The sequence below is a fragment of the Myiozetetes cayanensis genome, unplaced genomic scaffold, assembly GCF_022539395.1.
Source record: "Myiozetetes cayanensis isolate MyiCay16 unplaced genomic scaffold, myiCay2020 scf10, whole genome shotgun sequence".
NCBI classification, from domain to species: Eukaryota; Metazoa; Chordata; class Aves; order Passeriformes; family Tyrannidae; genus Myiozetetes; species Myiozetetes cayanensis.
In genome coordinates this window covers 15718417-15745473 of record NW_026086605.1, presented here as the reverse complement: position 1 = coordinate 15745473, position 27057 = coordinate 15718417, and the positions used below count along the sequence as shown (strand labels likewise).

General features: G+C 38.2%; 1 protein-coding gene across 4 annotated transcripts in view; it reads right to left on the bottom strand.

Moving 5' to 3' along the window:
* The window catches only part of BLNK (B cell linker), a 100594-nt gene that overhangs the window by 52502 nt on the left and 21035 nt on the right, over positions 1–27057 (bottom strand). For 3 of the 4 annotated variants that reach the window (XM_050337848.1, XM_050337839.1, XM_050337894.1), the window contains exon 3: positions 13813–13859. In XM_050337848.1, the coding sequence (XP_050193805.1) occupies positions 13813–13859 (47 nt within the window). Of the gene's footprint in view, positions 1–10115; positions 10163–13812; positions 13860–27057 lie in introns of those variants that run through there. The other variant, XM_050337874.1, reaches the window with a different exon arrangement.

Sequence of the window (27057 nt, the reverse complement as noted above, 5' to 3'; positions counted from 1 at the left end):
ATGTATCTGATTTCTTCTGCTTTCAGAATATCCGTAGGGCGATGTGCCAGCAATAAGCTGTAGCAGTGAAGAGTGTAGGGGAAACAGGGTTAGCAGTAGACTGTCACATGCTGCCTGTAAGGGTTTGTGCTTGATCATACGAATCTGAATGCAAATTTGTGGTACTTTATACCAGGCCAAAAAAATACTTAAACGCTATTGTTTAAAACTATGTCAATTTAGACATAGTTCTTTTCCCCCTCAATGTCTATTTTTGTCGATACACTGCCTACTTAACTTCCTATTCAGTGTCCCAGAGCTGGTTTTTGGAAACCATGAGTTTATGGAACATGATTTCTCACGATATTCTCTGTATTTACTTCTTACTGCTTGCTACAAACAGGTGAAACAGTGCTGCTTCTTGTTTAAAATAATACATCTCCGTTTTTTCCAGCTGATCTATTTCTGTGGATTTCCGTGGATTATTTCCTTTTCCAGGATTCATATAAGATGTTTTAAACTAGAGAAGACTACTTGAACAGGGAAAGTTACATGTGGGCATTTAGTTGTGTCTTAGCAAATGAGAGGAGGGTATGTTTCTGTCCCAAGTGTTTTTAAATAATACTGATTTTCAGAAGTTGTGGGTCAAGTGGCTCAATGCCACAGTGTTGATTTTGGAAGGCTCCTATCAGCTGCCCTAGAAATCTTAAAACTTTTATCCTTTATCACTGTGTATACTAAATGGCATTTTCAAAGTTGTTCATACAGTAATAGTAGTAGGAGATGCATTTGAAAATGCAACTCTGAATTTAATTGAATGGGATTTGGGTTTGTCATTAAGCTCACTGGAGGAAACAGGTCATACATGTAGGTATGTAGTGCAAAGATGTGAAAACAATAAATTTAGTACGATTTTCTCATGAAGTGTCTTCTGAGCAAACACATTTTAGCACCTGCTGAGAAAATGTGTTTTATTTCTCTGGGGACTCTGTAAAAAGCTGCACTTCTGCTTTTCAGTTTTACTGTCATCTGTTCCACATGCATCCAGAAGCACAAAATTTGGTCCTGCAGACACACTAATTGTTAAATGTTAAAGTGTTTTGAGGTCAAATTGCCTCAGAGGTAGTGACCTGTGTTGGAGCCAACTGACAGCTACAGTGACTTAGGAGCAGTGCTGCTGTTTCTGCTGCAAGTCTGATTCCTTTTCATAGTCAAGAGTACCTGCAATGGAGATAACCCTAACTGGCCATCCTAACCTGGATCCTAACCGTGGAAGGGAGGGTGTAGGGACATAGGCTTCTTTGCAGACTGGCAGCCCATGGTTGTTTCTGACTCTTCTCTAGAGCTTGTACACCCTGCTCTCCTTCCTCCTCACCCCTTGTTGCAACAGGATTAAATTGGACAAATCTGCTTTCCTATTCATCCTCCTGTTTGGGGTGTGGATTTACCCTCAGGGCTACCCAGGAGGCCTTTGTGGGAGTGCTTAGGAGCTTGAGTTACTGGGCCCTGACTTTGAGAATGACACTTGCACAGGGTGGAGGGGAGAAGCAGTGGTTTGTGTCCTTCCTTTCAGCGCGTGCCTACCAAGCATCAGTCAGCATTCAGGCACAGATACTGAATGGTCTCAATATCTTTGTGTCCCCACTGACAAAATCGCTCACACAGACAAAAGGCTGCACAAAAAAATGAAAAGGATGTCTTGAAATAAGATTATATAGTGCTGTTACACATATCACAATGCCTTCAATTCCTGGAAAATGCTGAAAAAACCAATACTTCTTAAACCACTCCTTTCCTCCACTGGCCTGCTATACATACAGCCAAGGGTTGGTGCTTGTATTCTCTGGCACAGTTTGATGATCTGCACTGCTCCACTGACCATAATTATGCTGTCTGAGCATTTTCCTATTCCTGTTCCTGCTTAAGAAAAATACTCTTGTCTGTAGTAATTTCTATTTCCATGTGTTTCCATCTTCTTAAGACTGCTCTCTCCTGTTTCTTGGCTATCTAATTGTATAACACTGTGTTCTAGGAGCAGAGATGTCACCAAACAGAAGAAAAGTTAATGCATTTGAAATACCACCTTCAAAAAACCAGTGACATGATCAAGGAAATGAGGGACTTTCCCAAGAAAGAAATTATTGCCTTATTAATTAAAATGTATCAAACTACTATTTGAAATAATAACAAGGGAACATTTTATGACCAAAGGTAAAGAGTTTAATCGCATATTCTCTTCTGTGGAGAAAAATTGCTCAGACTTGTAACTATAGCCATGAAATTATTCTGTGTCTAAAACTGCAAATTTTGTGGATTGTTGCTAAGAATATGTTTACACAGTTGGTAACTTTAATTGCATTAAGACCACAAAACTGTAGCAGATGAATAGCGGTGCCACACTATATCAGAGAGAGTTATTAATTTTATATATTCTAGTTTGGAACATTTATTGCTGTACTACATAAGTTTGTGGTCATGTAAGCCTGCATCTTTCTACTCTCAGAGTATATTGGGAGAAAAAAAACTCCACATTTAGTATCAAACACTGGATTTCAAAATATCTGTTTCTAGTTTTTTGTTGTTGTTTTTGTCATCCCTTTAGATTTAAAATATAAAATAAACTGAGACAGAAGCGAAAACAGAAAGAAAATCTGATAGGAGTCTACATGTAAAGAAACACATATATGTAAACTTGAATATCCATTTTACTGCACTGTATTATTTATAAACAAGTATCACTTTTCTTTTTATATTATTCTAATAGAGAGCAAGAAGATCTCAACATTGAGGAACTTATAATCTAAAATATTTTGTGATTAAATAAAGTTTCTGGCTGTTAGTTTAGAAATAATATACATGAATAAGAGCTGTACAAGATGTTTAATTTCTGATCATTAGTGGATTTCACCAACAGCCACAGCATAGACTTTGGTACTTGAACCTTTCTCTGTATTGTAGAGATCTGCCTGGGGTTATGTCATACATCTGAGGCAGACCTGTTTGTTATTGCCATAATGATGTTGAGTCAGGACTATGTTTATAAACAGACTGATGAGTGAAGACTAGATTGCTGTGTACTGTTTGTAATTTGATACTGTTGACAAGGTATATATTATTTGTATAACTTTTGCTATAAAATGTTAATAATATTTAGCAAAAAGGAATACAATAATGATACAATAGAGTCTTTCAGGGAAAATGATTTGTTTTCAAGGTATCTTTTCCTTAAGGGTTGTGATTTCTTTCAATCTTAATCTTTCCTTGAGGTCTGTTAACTTTCATCATTCTGTTAAAGGAGAATTTCTTCTTTTGTGAAAAAAAAAAAACCAAACAACCAAATTCCTCAAAGCATCATGAACTCCTAAAAAAATTACAGATTTCAATTATTATTCCTATTCCTGGTGGAACTGATACCACCAACACTTTCCTGAATCAAAGTTCGTGGTGTAATTTCATTTGTTTCAGCGTTTCCCACTGGGGTGTTGTGCCAGCTCAGCGAGTGATGTGCTGTTCATACACGAGTTGGAGGCACCCACCCCTCGCTTGTTCCTTTCTTCCTCAGGTATCTGATGCAGACTAATGTCACAAACGTCACATGAGATAGACCTTTGATCTGACCCAGAACTGCTTTATGTTAAGTAAGCTGATATTTAAGAAAGCCAGAGTAGAAATAAATGCCATAGGAGAGAAGCAGCATTCTGAGCTTGGTTTAGAATGACTTCCAAGCCTGCCCAGGTGTCTGGTGGAGCTGTGCCGTGGGGCTGCATTTCAAAGTGTTCTTCGGGCACTGGTTGTGAATGAACAACACGTCAAATTCGTTCAGAAAGTGGGGCTTTCCCAGAACCTGGTGTTCCATCCTGTGGACTCGGCAAGGTACATGACAGGTATAGATGTATAAAAACATCATCTGTAAGGGAGTTGGTCTGTCATCTACAATTTGCTACATTTGTTATTTTTCAGCATTTTCTTAGAGCTGCCTTTTTTTTTTTTTTTTTTTTTTAAGGTAAAAGCCAATAGAATACCAACATGTTGAACACGTATCATACATATTTAGTACTGCTTTTGGTTAAAAGCTAAAATTGCTGAAATTTTGGTTTATCTATAATGTTCAATACATCCCTGGAAAGGGACTATCTAGCAGAGAATACCTGCAAGACTACACATGTGAATCATACTTCTATTTCTTAAAAAAGAAAAAGTAACGATGGGAAATAATTTACTTTAAAATTTTTTTCAGGATGTATATAAATCTATATATTTGTGGGCTACATGTGAACACTATTTGTACCAGTAATATAAAAGGATATGTGCCAGTAAGACAAAAGCTGACATTTCAAGCAATACAAAGAATTCTTTTACTTCTGTGTTCTTGACGTGTAATATCTATTCATTAAAGCAACAGTATGGATATGTCTTATATTCCCGTGTTTTCCTTCAGAATATTATTGCTTGAGCCAGAGGAATCAGATGAGGAAGTTATATACTGATAAAGGCAATTAATTACATCAGTCAGATCAGTGATTTAGAGAAGAATCTGCTTATGCTTATGAAATTTATGGTAAGGTATATTAACTGAAATGATAACATATTTTTAGGTTATTGTCTGTGTTCTGAGAGACTTGCAAAATAATAAAAAACCATGAAACTGAGAAGTGAGGAACTAAATAGGAGAAATGGCAAAGCTGTGGTAGCATCTGTCTATGGAAACTAAAGTGCCAGAACTGTGAAGAAGAAACTGAGACCTAATGCTCTGTCAAGGATATCATTGGAGAGTACCTAAAATGTGCAATGGCAGCAGGTGGAGGAGAATGGAAAACAGGAAAGCTAATACAAGAACTGCAAAATACATAAAATCTCTTCTTTTTTCCTCTCAGAACTCTTGGCTATTAGGAACAGAAGGAGATTGTCAGGGTTTGAAAAATCAAGCATGGCTTGTGGAAGAATAAAAATGAAATACTTTTGGAGACATATTAGGTAATACTATTCCATTATCATTTTTAGCAGCACTGTCAGTCCAGACCAAGATGGCTTTGGGCAGGGAGACTGATTTGCCTCCCTACTCTGGAGAATGTCCTTTCACCTCTCTGTCCCTCAAGGGGTTAATAAAATAACCTGTGAGATGTGGTCTGAGTAGTCCTAAACTGTAGCATGCTGCAGGGGAGCTGCTGTTGGCATGGCAAGAGACTGGCCATGGTATGGCCTGAATTCAGAGCATATCTGAATTTTACCTCTAGGAATTATAAACAAACATCGAGATTGTAAAGTCAAAGTGTGTTTACACTGTGGGGCGGAGCAGGGTGTCAGAATGGTGACAACCGAGCAGTCTCTGAAACAAAATGTAGCAGAGCTACACCTTGAGACAAAACACTTCTGGCCATGTGCAAAATCCAGTAAAGCAGCTTTCTTGCTTCTGGCAGCTGAGCAGCTCCTGTGCTTGCTGATAGCTCCTCAGTTCCTATACTGTAGCCAGTGCAAGCATACAGGTGCTCTGAAGCAGTGAAAATGAGAGAAAGCTAGCATGAAGGTTACTTGTGACTCATGATCTCATAAATATGTACATTATGATGTCCTCTGTATTTAGGTGGTTACAGGTGATCTATCCAGAGAGGCTCTCTGATGCCCTGAATCATGTGTTGACAAGTGTTAATCCCATCTGCATGTAGTTATGCACAAGTACTGCCATGTCAGTGTCAATGCTGTTGCTAAAGTACTTCTCCATTCCTCACATTGGTGTTATGCTTGGAAAGGGCCTTTATAGGGAAAGTGGTAGTAAAAAGGTATTTATTTGCATGCTGAACGCAATTTCTGCATTTTTTGGGGGGCAAATATTTGAAATATGTATTTTTGGCAAATGTATTAATTCTATGGGTTGCCACCTGTAGCTGTAGTACAGGCCGTTGGGTTTCAGGTCTTGAATTCTGTTGCACAGAGGTCTGCTGTGGCATTCCTACCAAGTGCACTTCGTCTTTTGCTGGGCCAGCTGTGCTGAGCAGCCTCTCCTGAAGCTGTTTCAAGTGACTGGTTGCTATAGCCCTAAATGTCTGGCTTGCAGCTGCATCAGGCCCTCCTACCACAGTCCCTTAACTTCTCCTTGCAGCTCACCTTGTAACTTTTCTACTTTGCTTGTCTAGCTGACCCCATTTTTAAGCACCACAGTTTTCATTCTTTGGTGTCTTACCTCATCTTGTTGTTTTCTCATTTCTGAACTGAAGAAAGTTTGAATGATTTTGTTTAATACTTTCCTTCATTATCTTAGAAATACTACATAGACCACCTGACATCATAGCACAAACATGAACTAATGAATGAAGCTCCACATGCTTATACAAAAGCAAAAAGTTTGTGTTTCCACTCATTTTCACAGAGGCTAGTCTAAAGCAAGAAGAATAAAATGTCTCTCTTTCAGAGAGTATAAATATATGTTGATAACACACTGTAAATTAAATACTCTATTTATTTCAAAACCTGAGAGGACTCCAGTTTGGACACTTGGAGCAAAATGAGCCGAGACATCTGTTCTGGTTTTTGGCCTGGTGTGTGCTTGAGCTGGGGCACATGTGGAATTCTGCTAAAATGAGATTGTAAATTAATAGCCCTTCGCACTTCATTGCTTGAATGAGCTAGAAGTTATTTTCTTCTGGTTTTGAGTCCCAGGTGCAACACTTTCTGTCTACCGAATGTGATTTTCTAAAAGGGAAGAAAAACCAGTGAATCGAAACTACAACAACCTCTTCTCTGTGGTCTGAGTACAGCCATGTAATAGAGAAAAGGAGAGAACATCAACTGACAGAGCAGAGGAAAAGAATCCTGTCCAGACATATGATGTTGGCGAAGAACTGGTTTGTGATTTGGGCAACAGTTTCCACTTCTGGTCCTGCTCCTGGCTTTGTGTAGAAACATAAGCAGGTCATTTGGATATGTGTCCTAAAAAGGTGACCCCTTTATTTGATTTTTGGTACTCTGAGTTGTGTGACTGATATTCTATTGCTACTTGGGCTGGTCTAGATTACTTGCAAACGTAAATGTTTCTACTTTTGCTAAAACTTGGTGAGATGAAGCTGATTGTTACAGTCCCTCCAGCTGGACCACTATAGGCTTTGTTCTCAGAGACTGATCCACCCTTGCTCTTCAAAGAAGGTTCATAGATATCTAATATTATTTAGCACTAGTCTGTCACTCTGTTATCAAAAAGTATCTGTGATATATCTTGCTTAATGCCTATAAAAATGAGCATACTGTTTTCCAATATTGAAGAAACACTTAGACTGTTATCTCTGCCCCACCCCCTCCAATGATGGCTGAGCATGTTAGAGTACCATGAAAAATGATTGGGCAAGGTTGACTAATTCTGTAATTTTCTAATTTAGAAATGGTCCTGAACATGCTAATGCTGATGTGTAATGGGAAATCATGGGGCTGAAGAAGAGGAGACTCTGGAGACAGTTCTAGTACTGATTTATATGTTATATATACAGACATAAGCCAGCTGAGACAACAACCTCTGTGCCTCTCTCTGAGTTTTCCTAACTGGGATAGGGAGGACAAAATGTGCCAAGGAAGATACTCAGACAACTTGAAACTGGTTTCCACTGCAGGCATGAAGGGTGTTGGGAAGATAATTTGGGATTTTCTCCAACATCTTCATACTCTGTCAGTTCTTTGATGACCTCCAGGTAATATCAACCAGTATTTCATCTATTTGAGAATGGGATTGTTTTCAGTAAGAAAGGACAAAATTATTTTATTTCATTGGAGTTTATGATGTAGTTTTCATGAAAATGGAAAAAACCTCTTCAACTCTGACAATATATCTGTAACCCTGAGGCATTCCTCATAATTGCAGTAATGATAATTCAATCTAACTGTGGTATGTCCATAAAGAAAACCTTTTGTTGTATATTCTTTCTGTTCAGCCCAGTGGCAGGAATATAGTCCACAGAACCACAGGAACTAAAACACTGCCAAGTTAGTTCCCACTTTACCCACACCTGTAGTACTTTAGCATTGTAACATCTGAAGTGCCACCATTGCTATTTGAAAAGCAGTAAGACCTCAGGAAGTATCTGGATGTCAGAACTTGATCAGAGAATACAAACTTTTGTATTTTGTATATTTTTTGTATATTTTCAAATTTTGGGAGAACTATATGGCTACTATTTCTAGTATCTTTTTCAAAGAATGAATGCTGTTTTATTTACAATCTCCAGTGACTTCCAATGATTCTTAGTATCTGTTTTCTCTCTATAAGCTCTGCCAAATGTAGTTTCTAGTTACACCTTTATTTTTATAAGAAATATAGGCTTGTAATCAGTTATTTCCTGCCAACTTTATTTAGTAGCTTTATACAATTGCACTTGAAGACATTGTGTGGTGAGAAAGGCCACTGAAATAGTTTTACTCACTTAAAATATTGTTCATTTAAAATTTTAAGGAGTGCTGCAAGACAGGTAAGACACTTGCCTATGTAGTGCATCTCTGAGATGTCTTCATTGTGACCTATAATCAGATGATGGGCTGACAGAAGGCAAGTCACTCAGATCTAAAAACCACACTGCACAGGACTGAATAAAACTTGATATACATTGCTCTTCAGCTGAACATATCAACAGCTTGAATGGCTTCTGTGTTGGGTTTGGGTTTTTATCCCACCTAGAACACCACTAATGTAATTCCACCTTGCACCTCCCTCTCCAGTTCAGAAAGATCATTTGAAAAGGTCTTCTGTGTGGTTACAGTCATAGGAGAATGTGATGTATAGAAACAGTTTCTCCCTTTTACATTTTCCTTTATGCATTACTTTCAGTATAAACTGATGAATAAAATATAAATGCACTCTTTCTCTATGGAAAATATCAAGTGTTATTGGTCTTAAATAGCTAACAGCATATTTTGCCAAGATAGACTGTCGTAAATTTTTGTCACTTTTCAAAATTGTGGCAAAGCTTGGTTAGAACATTGAATTGAATTTCCTTAGTACAGGAAAAATGCCCAGTTATAGATTTATAGTTTTGGAATGTGTCTGTCTGTGCTTGCCTGGCTAAATACTTGTTTTGACATGGGAACTGAGATGGGAAAGGTGTTATGATTAAACTGTGGCTTCAGGTTGAAAAATATGTGGTTTATGGTGGTGCCACAGGGATTTTCATGCTGTGATCTTTCCATTCTTTCGTTGCTAAGCTTTGGCAAAACACTTCAAAAATTCTTTCAAAACACTAGTTTTGCTTGGCATTCGGTCCAAGATGACACAGGGAACAGTCTAGTTACAAGAGCAGAAGTGAGCTTCAGAGAACTTAGAACACAATATGCTCCTTAGTTGTAAGGGGGCCTTTCCTCCTTCTCGAGTGACTGTGTCATTGCAAAAGTCTCGATGGCTCATGGCTGAATGGAAGAGGCACTGCTGCAATGCAAGTGTCTGTTGCCCCCTTTCTGCTGCAGAAGTGTAATATTTTCTGCTGTAAAAGGATATGGTGGTGTTGCTTGGCTGAGAAAATATCTCCTATATCCTCCTGTGAACAGGAGAATATCCAGAATTCATTCTCATCAGCAGGAAACAGCTGCCTCTGTAAATATTCGACACCTGGGTAGACTTCTGTCATAGCTTTTCTAGGCTAAAAATGAGTAAATAATTTATAAAAATGTGATTTGAAGTAAAATTCAGATACTTTTTAATTCTCCTTTGGAATGTATATAGCTACCAAAGAAGCTTCCTGTAGACAATAGAGTTAAGTGGTGAAAATCTCTTTTGGTCTCTTTTCAGTATCATTTTTTATTGGGAGGTCCCACTGTATGAAGAGGTATCTTCTGAATTTGCAGCCCTGCCCTTCTACAGTTTTGGGAATAAATGGAGATTTTTCATTGCCATTTAAGCTACATCAAGAACTAAGGAAAGTGAGGAACTAAATCTACATATTAGACATAAAACATTCAGCCTGAATCAGTGGTGGCATTTAATGGATATAGGGCAGTAGAAAACCATTATGATATATACCAAGGAGGGGAGAAAAGCATCCCTACTTGCTAGGTATTGGGAAAGAAGTCATCTACAACCTTTGCTTTTTCAGCTCAGATTTTATGAAATCCAGGTTTAGTGATTATTGGTCACAATACTTACAAAAGATTTTGCCATAGGAACTTACTTCTGACCCAGACAAAGGAGCTAAGAGGTGATCCAGGCCTTTGCATGTTGTATATGGGGAACTTGTCCCTATATTTAAATGCTGATGTCTATGACAAACTGAAAAGTAAATTTTCCACTTTAGGTTGTTTGTCTTCATAATGAAGAAATAAAAGAAAATAATGGGAGTGGAGGAGAGAGAAAAAAAAAAGCTGTTAATGTGTAACATTTCGAGTTCTTGCAGTTTGAATTAATGCAAGTGCAGACATCTCAAGTGGAACACCTCAGCATTACAAGGGTAACAGCTCTCACAAATGAGAATTTATTCATATGTCTCGGGATAAGGCATTGCTTATTCTTGGAAGGCAAGGATGGACAATTTCAGTTTGGAGTTACTAAAAATTATAAACAAATGAAAAATAAATGTTAGAAATTAATCTAGAAATCAATCTTAATTACAAAATACTTGGTTTGAGATTAGAAAATTTTTCTGCATATGCTATAAATTCCTTATAAAACAAATTGCATTTTTCACAGAAGTGAAAATTGGTAGGTGTTTATTTCAAGCAAAGGAGATCAAATGCTGCCCACACCACAATTAAACAGAGCTTGTAATTATGTGTTCCTCAGCACAGCTCACTTATTACCCAGGATCTTCCATAACTGCACGTTGCTATATACAAATGGTAAACTCAAGACTTGACACTTCATACCTGATTTGCAGGCGAAGGTTTCTCGTTTACCTAGCAACCTGACACAGCCAGAACTGGCTTTTGAATTTGCACATGTGAGAGAGAGCACTTATTTTGTGATGAAAGATTTCAGTCCTGATTTTGGAAAACAGTCCCCAGAGCTCCTGAGCTGAGAGCAAAATTTATTCTGAGTTTGATCTGGGATGAATGTCTAATCACATTAGCTATAAAGGCAGCCTTTTAATTTCACGGTCCCTGGGAAGATGGAACTTCAGTAAGCTGAAAGCATTGTGAAACAACTTCTTCAGAAACATCTGATACTGTAAATCTTGGACTATCTACACTGAAGTGATGGAGCTGTAATTAAATTTCTTTCTTTGGAAGATGTGCTTCCAAATTATGGATGTTTATAATTGAGTTATAGCTTATGTGCCAGTTTTCCCTGAATCCAGTTATAAATATCAATTTTATTTGCACTGCTTATTAAAATGTTAAGACAGCGAGACAGTATGTTTGGAAAGTATTCTGATATATCTGTGGTATGAGAGTTGATTTTGTTACCTGCACTCTCTTAAAGAGTGCTCCTGAATGTAGTGTGATGTTCTACATAGTGTTCTTCCTGGCATAAATTTTAACAATGAATAAATGAGCCCATGGCTGTAGTCAGTGGGATGTTTGAAACTTCTCTGATGGGAAGTATGTGGAAAATGCAGTTGTACTGGCATTCTTGAGAGTGAACTTGTTCAGTGGTTTGGGTGTATCAACTGAGTCTGATGTGTGGAGTGAAAAATACAATGGTGCTTTCACAGGAGGAAGGGCTTTAAGCAAAGCTCAAGATTTCAACATGATTTCAGGACTGCTGAAAACATGTAAACCTGTGAGAGCAGTTTGTTGCACAACTTCAGCAGCCAGCTCCAGAAAGGATTTGGATTAGTGACTTGGAAAGAAATATTTGATTATTGCTTTTCAGGGACAGGACAGGACACTAGTAAAGATTGCACCTTGATAATTTCCCTACAAAGATTTAGCAGCTGCTGAGAAGCAATCAAGGTAGACCTGTGGCTTTAAGTGTTGGTGGGAACTAGTTTATATCAGGCTGTCATTAGGCTGTCAAAGCCAACACTGATTGAAAACACAGAATACGGTAAGAGACTTCATGAAAAGTGTAGTGCAAAAAAAGTTTACTTCAGAGTAGCAAAACAGAATTACTATGATAAACTCTTCCCAGGTAAGCCATTTTGTCTCTTCCTGCTTAGAGAACAAGTTTAGTACTGAATAGAGGGAAAAGAGCCTTGCATTAAGTTAGTGGAGGTATTTGGTGCAGAGGTCAGGGAAGCTTACCCATGGCTGGCTGCTAACTGCTCCTGGTATGTATATCTGTGATGAGATGTCTCAGCAGAATGCAGAATAACTGTGTTTATTTCCCAGAGCATTTATAGCCTTGTAGACTCAAAATCTTACAGAAAATAAGAATGCCAAGTGTTGCATTAATGAGAACTAGAATGGGAAAGGCAAAGAGCTTTTGCTGGTGGCATGTCAGAGAACCTGGCTTCTGTCTAATGAAGGGCCATGAAGAAACTTTATTAAGGCACTGAAGCACTGGCCACTGCCAGGAGAAACACAGAATTTTAGTTTCAATTTATCTTGCAATTACTCTTCTGTTTATCTATCCTTAGTGTTTTGGTCCATTGGGAATTACCTTTTGTATGAATAGGCTTGAACAGGCCAGTTCATCTGGCTTAGGTGGATCAGTATAGACCTTCTCCAGTTAAACTGTTTGAGTGCTACAAACTCAGGCAAATTTTTGCAGTAGCAAGTAGTATGATGTAAGAGTAACAGATTTTAGAGTGGAAGTGGGTACTGGGGATGTGACATCCACACTGTGCATTTAAGGAGTTTTAATACTTTGGACAACAGAATTCATATGGCAGAACACCTTAGTTATTCCAATATACAGTTTGAGAATCCAAAGCTTGAATTCCCTCCTCAGTGGGGAACCCTTGGCCTCAGTTCAATAGATTTCTGTTTGCCCCAGTGTTGTAGTAGATAAGATTCACGTATATCACAGAAACAGAGGGTATATCCTTGGTTAACTTTATATTAATTCTCTCTACATTTTCTCTCAAAATGATGTCCTCTTAGACTTAATTGCTTTGCAAGAAAGTCCTTTGATATTTTCTTTACTTATCTAGTTAATTATTAAATTAAACCCAGAATAATATTTACCTGTGTGCTCATCAAATTCCTGTCAATAGGAATAGGAATTTAATGGGTAAAAATCCCTTCAAGTTCATCTAGTTTCTTACAAATAGAGTGGAATTCAGAAAGCAATTTGTAAATATATACAGTGTTTTCCCAGCTAGCAGGTGAGGGGGGAAGCTACATAGAATAATAACAACCATTAGGTGAAGATCAGCAAGACCCTCTGTATTAAACTGAAGTCTTCTTGGTTTCATTGACTCATAGAGAAGATTTCCTAATATTATTTCTGTGTAGTACTATAAGAGAAATTATATATTTGAACATTATGGATATCCTTCTAAATGAACTTAATTTTTCACAAAAAACATTAAGGCATTTCCCAACTGTTATATGTGTATTTGCTTATTCAACACTGTATTTAAATTCTATTTAAATCACTTTCAACATAGCACTTTGGTAAACTGATCACTTAAACTGATCCTTAAGCAGCAGATAAACCAGTTCCGAAAATACACCATACAAGCAAAGAGCTTTTGTATTCTGGAATAAGATGAACTTGTACTTTTTCTAATATTAAGATTGTCCCTGTCTGTTCTGAGGAAGAATATTACCCAGCAGAAGAGCTGTCAGCTGATCTGAACCACAGCTCTTGTAAACATTCCAGGATCCTAATCCTAAGGAAGTTCCACCCACATCAATTAATGCTGTTCACATGAGCAAGTGGTTTCAGTTCTCATTTTCCCTAATTTATTAACAGAGAAACAGTCAGAGTACAGCAGTATAGTAGTCATTCAATGGAGAAGCAGAAAATAATGAGAAACTTACGGCTGGTGCATTATTTTGAATCGGTTCAGCTCATAGTCTGATATATTCTGAAAAGAAAGAAAATAGGTTTTATATTTTAAATAAATGTTATTTTAATCAAGAGCAACCCATGAAGTGAATGACATGACATTTTTTTAAGAGTGAACTAAGCAAAGACCTGAAAAAACAGTTTTTAGTTTTGTAGCTATATACTTGTCTCATCTTGGTTAATGCTTAACTTTTTGTTACTGACCTGTTGTAACATTTCTAAAAAGCTGGTAGCTCACACTACGGTGTTAAACTGGAATTTTACTGGGTGTTTGGCAGATTAAATTAGGCTGGTTAATGAATCATTCAAAAAGTGATAAGCAAGCTATTTAATATGGTCTCTCCAGCACAGACTTTCTTTGGGTTTCTTTTACTGAAATCAGCAGATTAGTATAACAATGGCTGAGTGGAAGATACTTTAACAATGGTTGGGATATCATTAACTCCATGTTTGGTCTGTTCTTTTTCTAAAGTTCTGCATCACTTCTCAACCCATGAAAAGCTGGTGATGAAAAGGAATAGAATTTGTAGTGTGCCACCTTGGCACATACAGTGCTGCACAAGCTGCATAAGCTAATTAAGGTACTGAAAACAGTTTCACCAAATTATTTCAAAAGTTTGTGTAGCTCTATAGACCTTTCAGCTCAATGTGTCAAGGAGTCTTTGCACTGCTTTTGATGTTCAAGCTAGTGTGCAGCTTGTGTTCAAGTCAGAGTTTTAAGCTAGTCTAAGTAAACATTTTTTTTTAACTATGGATTTTCCTTTAGTGCAAAATTTCCAGTAAAGTCTCTGAATTGTACCCAGACGGAGTGTGGATTGCATGGTTTCTGTCCAGAAACCTGCCAATGCTAAAATACCCTCTTTGTCAGCATAGATTTCAGCAGATAGGTCAGGCTGAAAACATGTCTATTTAAAAGATGCAATTCTAACCCTTCATCTATTTTTACGTCAGAAAGAGGAAATTAATTTTGCCTTTTTCCTGAGACTTCCTTGGCACACCTAACAATGGATGTGAAATTTCTGAAACAGATACTTTTCCGTGAACTCAGTGATATTGAGTTCACTCTAGTATGATTGCTATATGCCCAGGTCTGTGTTTTTCTAAATAACACCCCAGCCATCAGTCCCAAAACAAACTATTTTACCTCTTCTCTCACCATCTCACCAGCACGATACATGTGTTTTTATCAGCCATATAAATGGAAACACTAATAAAGATTGTATGAGAGGAGATCAAGTGCAGAACATGTAAGTTCTCAGAGAAAACATATTTCCTCAGTCCGTATTTAAATTCCAGTGAATCTCTGCATTTCTTTGACGTATTTGTTGTGAAAATATGCCATTTCAGACAGTAGAGAACCCCGTACATACAATATTTAGCCTGTAATTATACTGTGACAAAAAAGCAGCTGCATATATCTCCGTGTAGATGTTATGTTAATTAGCAGATGATCTAGCAGATCTAGAAATCACCAAATTCCTGGGGAAATTTAAAACTGTATTGAGCCATCTGATTGCCATACAGGCCCATCTGGGCTTGTTCAGACATCAGCTGAAGTGGTGACTCACCAAATTGCCTCTGCATATCAATGACCAGGAGCATTAGGGCCATTTCCTTCCCTACTCTTGCACCTTTTAAACGAGCAGGAGGAGACAGCAGCTATGCTTTTTGTTGTAAGGGTTTGATTCTTGCTCATTCTCTTTGCAAAACAGATTATTTAAACGTTTGCTTGTGTGCGTTAAGGTTGTTGGGGTGTAATTGCTTGGTGATTTCAGACAAATAGCTTGTGTAAATCTCTCTGTCCTTCCACAATGATGTTTGCTGGAACGTGCTGCCTGAGCACACATGCATTTCCATACAGGCTGTGTGCATGGTGGAGCTTGGTAGTGAAGGAAGCAATGGGCCTGAGCAATTCCTATGTTGGCGAATGTTTTATAGAGAGAGTTTTAACTTTATTCCTTTTTCTTTTTTTTTTCTTTCTTTTTTTTTTCTAAGACAGTTTTCAGTGGGGGGAATTAAGCTGTGAGTCCCTCTGAAGTTTGAAGAGATTGATAGCTGTGGGTCCAGCTGAAAGGTTTTTTTTTATTCTTTAAATGCGCTATTGATTGAAACTAAGAGCTGCTGCTGCTTTTTTGTAACAAAATTCCAGTCTTAGGAAAGAGTATGAAAATATCTTGCAAAGTCAACACTTTTGAAATTACATGGTAGCTTCTGTAGGAAGTTGACTAATGCTTCCAGGTTTTAATTACCCATTGCTTCTGCTGTTGCTTATGATATGTGTTGTTAGTGATTCATATTGGCATGAGTGGAATAAGTTGCAAATGAATATATGTGATAAAGAAGAAGTTAAAGTAGTTTCTTTCCTGGAGGGATTTGAGTTGCCAAATATACAATGAGGAACTAAAGGGACAGAGTGGGGTGTTTATTTGTTTTATGTTTATAGCTTCATATTGGAGTGCAATTTGGAAAGCATATAAAAATTACGTTCCCTTTTAACATGCTATTGATTTCCTCATTCACCTTTATTCACCCAACATCAACTTTCTCAGCAACTCACTTGTTTAGCTCGGTAGCTGAGTAACCAAAATTCTTAGCTTGCAGATCAATCCAACCACTGCTGTGGAGGGTGAGAAAGGCTGTAATGGTGCAAATGTCTGAGGTGTGTCTTTTGCTCCTTTACTTGCAGAAGCACTTCTTGGACCCGAGCCTATCCTGCCGTAGCTGCTTACCAGCATGGGTGCTGACAAAGGGGACACCTTACATCAAAAGCGAAGAGAAGGTAAATTTCTGTACAATCTAGAGCTGCAGACCTGTAAGTGGGTTTTATGTATTTCTGTTTGGAGAAGTTTAAACTGCCTCGTGCACGTGGACTATGCAGTACATCCAGAGCGGTCTGGCATGTCTGAGGCGCTCTGGTTCTGTGCATGGGCTCGCAAGCGATCAGTGTGTGTGCATGTGGCTTACATGCCTTGACTGGGTGGGACTTGAGGCATTTTGCACTCTTGGGGGCGTGTAGAGGATGGCTGGGAGGTGGATAAGGGATAGTGAGCATGCAAGTGGAGTCCTGGTTGAGGAAGCTGAGTAAGTGCGGCAGGAAGATAAGGGGAATGGAATAATAACGTTGTAACAACACAGAGCATATGTGGCACCTTTGCCTACCCCAGGCATAGCACTTCTCTGTGGAAGGCTCCTCAGTCATAAATGTTGCTGTCAGAAGTCATGCGACCTCATGTGTTTTGGCCTCTGCATTTGCTTTGGATTTTTTTGCCATGTTTTCACAGTTCCTAGCTGAGGTTGTGCTAGGGGATGTTTTTAATAACGTTGTTGCCTCAAAAAAGTTTTCAGATGTCTTTGAAAAAGGCTGTTGATACAGTCTTTTCAACTATATTTTTGAGTTCATAGAAGCACATCTTTCCCCTTCCTTACTTTCCAGCCCTTCTGGTAGGTAAGCACCTGTGTAAGATGGTGATGGCTACAGGTGCAAATAATACCTTGAACAACCCTGGAAAGCTGTGAAGCATCAGTAGAAGTTTGAAAAGGTCAGATTTTGACGTGAATGAGAATGAGGGGATTCCTTTGACATTATGGTAAACAAACATACTGTGTTGCTAGATAAGCTGTCAATCTCTGGGCAGTAAAGCTGCATGGAAGGTGACAGTCTTGTCATTGCCTTACAACAATGCAGAGTTATGTTCTGTAGCTGCCTGTTCTTATCACGCGTGACTTTGGACCAATGTTTGCTGTGAAATGAGGTTTTTTTTTTTTGTGTATGTATAAGTACACTTAAATGTAATAATGCATAATGAGTTTGACTTCCTCCTAGTTTTCTTCTTTTTTGGGAGGAGGGAGGGAAGTAAAGACATTTACTTAACATAAAGCAATTTCATTTTGGTATGCTAAAGTAAATGCATGATACAGAAGTTCTGTATTCACTATGGCCAAATTTATGTTAAGACTAGTTTATGAAAACTGTTTGGTATTGACAAAAAGACTACAGTGACATTTGTCACTTCTGAGAGACAGAAATTTGGAGTGTAAATAAAAATTATCTAAATTTAGGCAATCAATATAAATAAAAATCTGAAAAATCGTAGAAATGTAATGAGCCATGTTAATTATATCCTTTATTAACTGGCATAGTAGCCTATCTGTAATTAGTCAGAGAAGTTATGACAGTTCTTAGTAAAAATGTCCTTATGGAATATAAAAATATCTTTGTGGAATAAAAGTAAGATTTCAGTGCTGGCCTCTAGAAATGCAACCTGAGCTACAGACTTTTGCCAGCAATACCTGGCAAAAACTGTCAGAGTATCTCAGACTGAGTAAATCACGGACTAAATACATAGTGGAAAATGTTAGGTCTTTTTTTCTTAGATAAAGGAGAACTGTGGCATGAGGGGTGTTGGGGGCTAGAGAGAAAAAGGTAAATAAAATGTGAAATCCTTAAAATTCAAGGTCAGTCAAGAAAGAACGACATAATAGATGTTTCTATTGTGAACAGAGAATAGTAATTTTTAAGGTATTGGTCCATTTTAAAGTGTGTAAAACTGACATCTAGTGGTAGCAAGAGCACATTTTGTGCAAAGTGACTTTATAGTAAGACCAGTTTTCATAGCAGATTAACAGATTGTAACTATATTACATACTAAAATTGCAATTTCCTGTACTTAAGCTCGGTACAGAGCAATTAAAAACTAAATCTTATTAATAACTCACTTCTATAACGCAAGTTGCTGGTTCGTCTTTATGAATGCATGGCCTCCTGCTAGAGAAGGGTCATCCCAATGGACAGTTTCATTAGAAAAGGCTGAAAGGAGCATGAGGATTAAAAAAGGTGAGGGTAAGGGTTAAAGGATTTCATCAGGGTCACTTAAATTGTTTGACAGTCACCAATTTTAGACCTCTTATGGACGAACAGGAGAATTCGGGCTTCGGAGCTGTGATGTGTGTCTCAGGTGTGGCATTGTTCACAGGTGTAAGCTCCTGGAGGAAGGGCAGCAGGGCTTCATGGCCAAAACTGAGATCTCACATGAATTCGGGCAAGGTGTGTGGAGTCTGAATCAACAGAGCTTATAGGCATGTGCTTAAATGATTCCCATGTTTGTTGGCCAAATCGTGGTTGACATCCTCGTTTCTCATTGATATTTTTATTCAAAGAGCATTTCAAAAAATATTTTTCTATTCTCTTCTGTCTTTTGTCTAGCTTTTGTTTTTAGTATCTTTGAAGAAAAAAACCCTTTCTAAAACTCTGTGTGATAGCTATCCCACTGAGGCTTTAATTTAGCTTTGCCTGCAGTGCCATTATATACATAATGGATCAATTAATAAAAACAAGGAAGAGCAAAGATACGTAAAAAAGAAATATTAGTTATTTTAAAAATTATTTTTAAAAACACAGCTAAGGAACGCCATATCTATAATTAAAGGGTGCAATTTAAAAAGAACATAGAAAAATATAAAAACATCATTCAAATCTGTCTTCTAGATAATAAACTGGATCAGCAAGAGAAGGCTGGGTGAAGACAGATGAATCTGAAGGAAGAAGGAAAGCAAAAGTGTTTCAGTGAAAGTGTAATTAGAAGTGGGCAAAAAACCCTCAGTTTATTTTTTGGGGTTAGCAGTTTGTGGCAAGAATTGTCAGACTGTATCGGTCAATTTTTGGTTGCAAATGTCTATTTTAGAATCTTCTTAGTTCATAATAACTGTTGAAAATATCTGAGATAAAAAATATTGATATATAATTCTAATGAAACAAAGCTTTGTGCAGTTTCAAGGCTGTGATGAATCATATGCTGCCTCTATGATTCCATCTCTCTTACTTTCAAAACACAGTGAATCATATTTGTTGAATGCAAATGTTGATATTCTGCCGTGAAACTAAAGTCACAGTTATAGAAGTGGTGAAAGAAACAGCAGCTGTCATTTCAGATAGGCGAGCCTCCTGCTTTAGTGTGAAAGCAGAGCGGAGCAGCAATCCTGTTTGCTGCAGAGCTGCTCTCTAAGGACAAGATTAGTTGTTAACAGTTGTGCCAGCCAGAGCTGGGAGATGCAATCTTATCTGTCCTGAAGCTGGTAATCCAGTGCAGGTGCTTAGCAGTTCTAATACGCTGTTGACCTTTCAGGTCTGAGTGGGAGCACTTGCAATGACAGGAGGCCAGTTGCTATGTGCAGTCACTCTGGCTTTGTCTGCACTCCCTGGGGCTGCTCCTTACCACTTGGACACTGATGCTTTTCCAAAGTAGTGGAAACATAAGGATAAGTCATGCTAGTAGCACCAGAGTTGTTGAAATACATGACATCTCAAAGATTTCACAGCAGCTATCTCTGCATTTGGCTTATGTAAAGTCCTGCGTAGTACAAATGAAGTTGTGTTGAGAGCAGTGTTGGTAGCAAGGGAATATATTCAGGAAATACTTGTTGTAAATAGGTCTTTTGGGGTTGGTTTTCTTGGTCCACTGTGAATTTGTTATCCCTCAGGAAGTGGCTGCCGGTATTTTGTCCTCAGGCTGTTTTTTAGTTAAAAAACTCCTCATCTAATGTGTTCAGCATGTTATGAGAATTTGAGATGTAAATGTCTCTCATGCTGGAAGGAACAGTAGAGTACTTCAGTTTTTTAGGACAATAGGGATTACTTTATTACCACTGATGGAGATCTACCTGTAGTATTGCTGCTCTGACATTTCAAATGAAAACAAAGGGGTTTTTTAGAATTATTTGACTTGATTTAATATGCCTTGAACTGTATGGTTTTGCTGGAACTCTGAGACTGAGGAGTCTATACTGCTTTCACTACCGCATTTTTTTTAACTGTTGAGATGTTAGAAACTTGTTATTTCCTTGAAAGAAAGATGTTTTCCTGCAATAGTAGTTCAGTGAATCCTTGTGGTTTGCATTATTCTGAGGAAACTGTCGATTGCAATAGTACCTAAAGTGCACACATTAAGACTAATCCCTTTTGCTTTGAAAGAGTTCCAATGAAAGATTCAATTAGTTGATCCTTTATTCTTTTATGTGCTATGAGTGGGTTCACCTATGATTTATTTGTTTATGACCTAGGGTTTCCAACCCATTGCATACCCCAGGAGCTGCTTGCTCATACCTGACTGTCCAAGACTTTTTGAACCTCTCTTATTCAATCTCACATACTGAGTAAATGGTCCCCTCCTTGAAAGCTGGCTGCAGAAATAGCCTTGTTTTAAGACAGTGAAGCTTGATCTGCAACAGAAATCTGTTTATATAGTGCATAAAATTGAAAAGTTCATGTTATGTTTTCTAGAACATAGGCGTCCCCATTACTCTTAGGCTGACCTGGTGGAGAAATGAGAGGTTTCCAAGGTTCTTTCAAAAACAATCGTGTTCCTCACTGACAGTGTAATGTTTTGTGGGATGAGCTCCATATTTGCATGTCCTTATTGAAAGGATATTTACTGGAACACAGAAAATAAAACCACTTCCCATATCTTTATAGTAATGTACCACTATGTCCTTAAGCAAATTAAAATGGGTTTCAGTGTTTGAAAAAAGGAAGCAAGCCACCACATACAGAAATAACAACTGTAACCACTAGAAATTTAACCTCAGCAAAAACCAGCAGAGCCTTTGCTGATGTAGGCTGCAAGATTAGGAAACCTGAGTTCTTTTTGTGAGAAAAGAGAATTCAGAAGGCCAGCTGAAAGTCCTCTAGCAGAACCATTTATCTCTAAAAATGCTTCATGAATTAAAACAAATTATTTTGCAGGGTTCCTTTCACTTCATTGATGATTAAGAATTTGAAAAATATTTCGGCAAAGTTGAATCAATTTATTTTGATGTTTTTTAATGTAAGGTGAAAGACGCAAATGAGGCACATAAACGCTACTGCTTTAGCGGTTCTGAAACTTTTTATTTTTACTTTTATGGGAAGCTTGCATCTATTTCTTCTGATTCAGAGCAAAGGAAAATATTGAAATGTCAGAAGTTTCACAGCAAAGAATTAATGGCCTGGAAAATATTTCTAGTCTGTAGTCAAGACACCAGTCACCTGAGATCTCCAAGAAACAGGACATGTTGGAGAAATGTCCTCAGTATGGAGTCCTGCTAGAAGCAGAACTGGTGCTTAAGGAACTGACTTTTCCCCAGGACTCAGCCCAAGGTGGGAATGCAAAATGCTGTCGACCCAGTTTAATAGTGACATCTAACAGAATTGACGCTGTCAGCTTCTATTAATAACCCTGTCCTTTGACAGGGCTGAACCAGGTCTGAGGCCAGCTGCTGCTTCCAGCTACCTGAATCCTGTTCCAGTAACTGCATGCAGGTGATTTGAGTCAAGGGTGCCCTTCTGTATCTAGCTTATGCTGTGAAAAAACCTCTCTTCCTTTTCTGTGTGGTTATGGGCAGTTTCTTTCTAGGTCATCTTTCCTACTGAAACAATCTGGTTTTGCTATCTGGTATTTCCTTAACTGAGCAGATGTCTCTGCCATGGCTGGTCTACCAGGCTTTTGCTGAGGTGAGGATATGGGGGCTCTTTCACGATCCTCCCTACCTCTCACCAAGTCACTTGCCCCTAGAAAACCTGAGTTTTATTTTTAGTAGCCCATATCATATTTGTGTGTATGTTATAAAACACAGCTACGATGGAGCCTTCTACTGGATGCCCATGAGGTGACTCCAGGCAGGATGGGGCCAAGCAGTATGAGGCACCTGAACACACAGTTCAGTGGGTGTCACTGCTAAAAGGGCCAGCCTTTCTCCCTCCCTTCTCCTCTGGCTTCCTGGCTTGGAGGGATGTCTCCCATCCTTGTGCTGGCTTTGGTGCTTCTCTGATCCTTTCGTGAGTTGAACCAGGTGTAAATTAACCAAGGGAACTCTCTTGAACCAAGGGAAGCTTCTGGCTAGAAAGGCAGGGTGAGATGGAGAAAATAGTTTGTGAGGAGACCCACCCCCATCCCTGGCAGCAGCCTCTTCAGTTGTCTGTGTTTCTGTGAAATCTCCCACTGAAGTTGTGTTTTTCACAGCTGCCTTAAACCTCCAGGACAGGTGTGTTCTCTGGGCACTCTGCTTCCCTACTTTCTCTATGCTGGCACCAGCTGTTGTATGGGGAACCAGATTAGGAAAGAGGCCTGGCTGAAAAATAATCATACAAAAATAAAAGTTTCCATCTGGATAAAACCTTGATGCACCAAATAAGAGCTGGTGCTAGCAAAAATCTGCATGTAATGGATACATATTGCAAGGGTGGAAGGTAGAGCAGGTTTGAAACAGTTCCTTCAGTTAATCTGTTTACTGAAGGAGTGAGGGGAACCAAGAGCTAAAACAGTTGTGCTGGTGGCAGTGACATTTTCAGCATTTAAATATTGACTTCGTAGAAGGAGTAATGTCTTGGAACAATGGCCGAGGCTGCCTTGGTGGAAGATGCTCTGTGCATTGCACTGAAATAGAAAACTATTTTCTGGGTGCTAATTGTTTCCATCCTGTTCTCGTGAGGGAGACTGAAAATAACAACAGGAAGCAGCACAGCAGGAATCAATTCTCAGGTCACTGGCAGGTGCAACTGGCAAGGCCCCTTGTTTCTTGGGGAAAGTTGCCATAATCTTACTTAAATGCTGCTATACAAGCCAAATGACTGAATACAGAGGCTCTGCAAGTATGTCAGGCAATGGGATCCAACTTGGAGAATCCCAGGGCATTCAGCTTTCCCATGCTGGCCAAGGGCCTGGGAACTGTGCAGATGTGCTCCCTGCTGACACTGCCTGCAGAATCAGCTGCCTTCCGCTTTCCTGTATCTAGACTAAAGCAATAATTATAACAAGAAGTGCTGGGAAATAGCTGAGTCTGACAAAGCTGTAGAGAAGGGGTATGAGAATCATCTTACCTCTCAGAGCAAACACTATGGCAGAAGCTGTCAGCAGCAGTCAGCTGCAACAGCAGTCCTAAAAGCAAAACCTATACGTGAGAGTATTCTTGGAAGATTAAGAAAGAACATCTGCCTAATTGTAAGCACATTAAATTTCATTAAGGGAACTAGAAGTAGAAAATCCTAATGATAAGAATAAATGCCTTTGCTGAATCAGAAACCAAATGTGACTTTGTTCATGCCTGTCAGCCCTACATGCTCTGATGGCTGGTGCCTTCTGTTTGCAAATAAACCTCCTCATAAGCTCCTTGGCCATTTACATTGAAGAAACAATTTCATATGCCCACCCAGAAATCTGCCAAGCTACTTGACTTTGAAAGTACCCCCTGGAGAATGGGATGGATTTGCTGTACCTTCTTTCATAGTGGTTTATATTTTTGAGGTAGTGCTTTAGTTCCACTGCTTAGCTTCATTTTAATAATCACAATGGTTATAGCTATCTGGTATAGATACTCTTTAATCCATAGAATCAGATGGGTTGGAAAGGACCTCTGAGATCATCAAGTCCAACCTTTGATCCACTACCACAGCAGTTATTAGACTATGGCACTAAGTGCCACATCCAGTCTCTTCTTAAATAATTCCTACAGTCACGAAAATGTTAGGTATGTGTATCTGTAGGCATCGTGGAAATGAGCACTTGATTTGCTTGATTCATGTTACCTCAACCACAGCAAGCAACATCATTAGTAATGAGTGATCACTGACTCCGTCAACAAGATCACGACTGCTGCATTTCAATGGCTGAAATAACTTTGTGAAAAGGTAGACCTTGGGGTGCTGGCAATCACAGCAAGTAAGAGAAAGAACACCATATGTAGTTGTGGTAATTTTGGTAAGCACCTGAAATATCAAGATTCAGTACAATTAAGACCTCTTACTATAAAGCATACGTGCTAGATCTAAGTTGCTGCAAGAACTCAACCTTCGTGACCGTCATGTGTTGAAAAGGCCATCTGCCAGTAGTGCATGAAACATGTGGCACTGGCTCAAACAGAAAAAGCTATTTCTGCCACTGGAGAAAGGCACATGTAGTTGTTTATGTCTGTATATGTCTTCAAAGGCTAGTGTGTTATTATTCAGTGCTTATCAGTGACACAAAGAGCTTTAGAAACTTTCTCAGTAAGTACTTGGCTACAAAATGGTTAAGGACATTTGATTTAAATATCTGCTTTATTTTTCTTAGTTTGGAAATTTGAAAGACAGCCTGTAAATATAGCACTCCCTCACCCACATCCCAATGTCCCCTGCTTTTCTGGGATGCCATTAAATTTGCTAGTGTGCTTAAATGGTTTAATTAAAGTATTTTCTGGTCTAATGCAATCAACAATATCTTCTGTCAGTGCAAAATATCTGATGCTAATGATGCTTCTGGATGATAGATGTTGTGGGGACAGCTATAAAGGTAAAGAGTATCTTAATTGAGCGTTTGGTTTCCTTTTACTTTAGCTATCATGAGCTGAACAGATAATGTCAGTTAGAAAGAAGCAAAGGAAAAGTGCTTTGAAAATATCTCACCGTCTTTATTCTTTTACAGAAATTTAACAGGATAATGATCTATTTGGTAAATGATGTATATCATATCTAATACATCTTAAACTGTTAGTTGATTTCAATAGGAAAAAGGAGATGTAGTTTGAATACAGGACTCATCATATTAGGTTAAGCAAAGTTGCTGTGTTCATGTGCATATATATTTCTCTTCAGAGTATTAATATGTAAATGATACAGTCTGTGTGTTTACACATCTGTATTGCTGTTTGGTCTTCACACACAAAGATTTATTTATTTGGATTTCATGCTGGATCTGCATACTTAATCACGCTCCAGGGGTACCCAGTGTATATTCCCTTCCCTTTCAGCATGATGAATATTCAAAAACGTAAATATCAGTCTTTTCTGTTAGATGCTTCATGTTAGCCAGTGAAGCCCATGTCTGTCTGAAGTTCTCAAATTTTCTAAGTATTCAGACTGTATAATCCTGCTCTTAGTATATTCTGCATTGATTTTATAGCATTCAATACTGTTCAGGAATGAATATCAAACAGACTTCCTTTTGGCTCTTTCTTGAAGCGATCCAAGTTATTTGTGAACAAGGCAATTAGAGTGGGCTATAAAAATGGTGCCAGATGTCCTTGAAATAACTATGCACTGTATATAAGCATACATGAATCTCCTTTAGCAAAGAACTTTTTCTACCAGTTTTTAAAATTTAGATTACAGTAGCTAGCAAACATGAGTCTTGAAGTGAAAGAAATAGTAGAATATGTTTTTAAAGTATCTAAAAATAAATAGTTTTGTTTCAAGGCTTTATAAGTCAATAACCTAGCATGATGTTAACAACCAAGATCAAATGCTTACCAGAAATCCCAAATTTCCACTGACATAAGGCACTGTTTCCTTTCCTGGGAGTTCATGAAACAAAATCTGAATTTCAGTCTGCTACCATCTGACTATTTTGGAGCAGTATATCTTTAAATCTGTTAACAAGCTTGTGCAGAGTTCAGAGTGGGAGGACAAAGGAAAAGCAGTGTGTTTTCTTTGAGAGAAGTTGTGCTTTGAAAGCTGCTGAAAGTTTTGGAATGTTGAAAGACAAACCAGCTGAGATACATTAATGGGCAAAGAGCAAGAGAAGAGATCAAAACTGTACATGCAAGTGTCCTTTCACATTGTAGTAATTTATGAAAATTCACATGGCTTCAAAAATAAGCCCATTCCAGGGAAACAATGCAGATATTTGCAAACAGTTCTAATATTAGCCTGTCATTATAATGGTATCTGAAAGCCAGTGATATTTATGCATCATGGAAGCGACCAGTAAGTTAATTTTAAATTACTCTCCTAACCTCAGTTTCCTTTTGTGTGGGCATAGTTTCTTTTAAGGAAAAAGTTACTGTTGGTTGACTTTTTCTCTCCCTTTCTCACCCTCAGTTATTGACTAATACTGAAATTTAACTTACAGTGAATATTTCTGTTTTTCTGTTTAAATGCTTTAATCAAGGTTTTAAAGAATTTTATAGTGCAGAGTGAGTGTCATTTAGTACTGTTTACGTGCAGGAACAAACTAGAAATTGTATGAACACTGAGCACTAATATAAAAACCATACTGCTCTCTAAATGATTTGCTGGATTTGTGGAAGTCAAGACAAAATAATGGATGATGATCATATGATGTAACAGCCATCCTTACACTTGTAAAAGAGGAAAAGAACTCCAAGGGAAAACATTTGAATTTTGATATGAGTCAGTTAATTATCAAATGTTGACAAACTGTGCATGTTTATTAGAAGTTATTCCTCCACTGTGTTAAAAGGTTTGTAGTGAG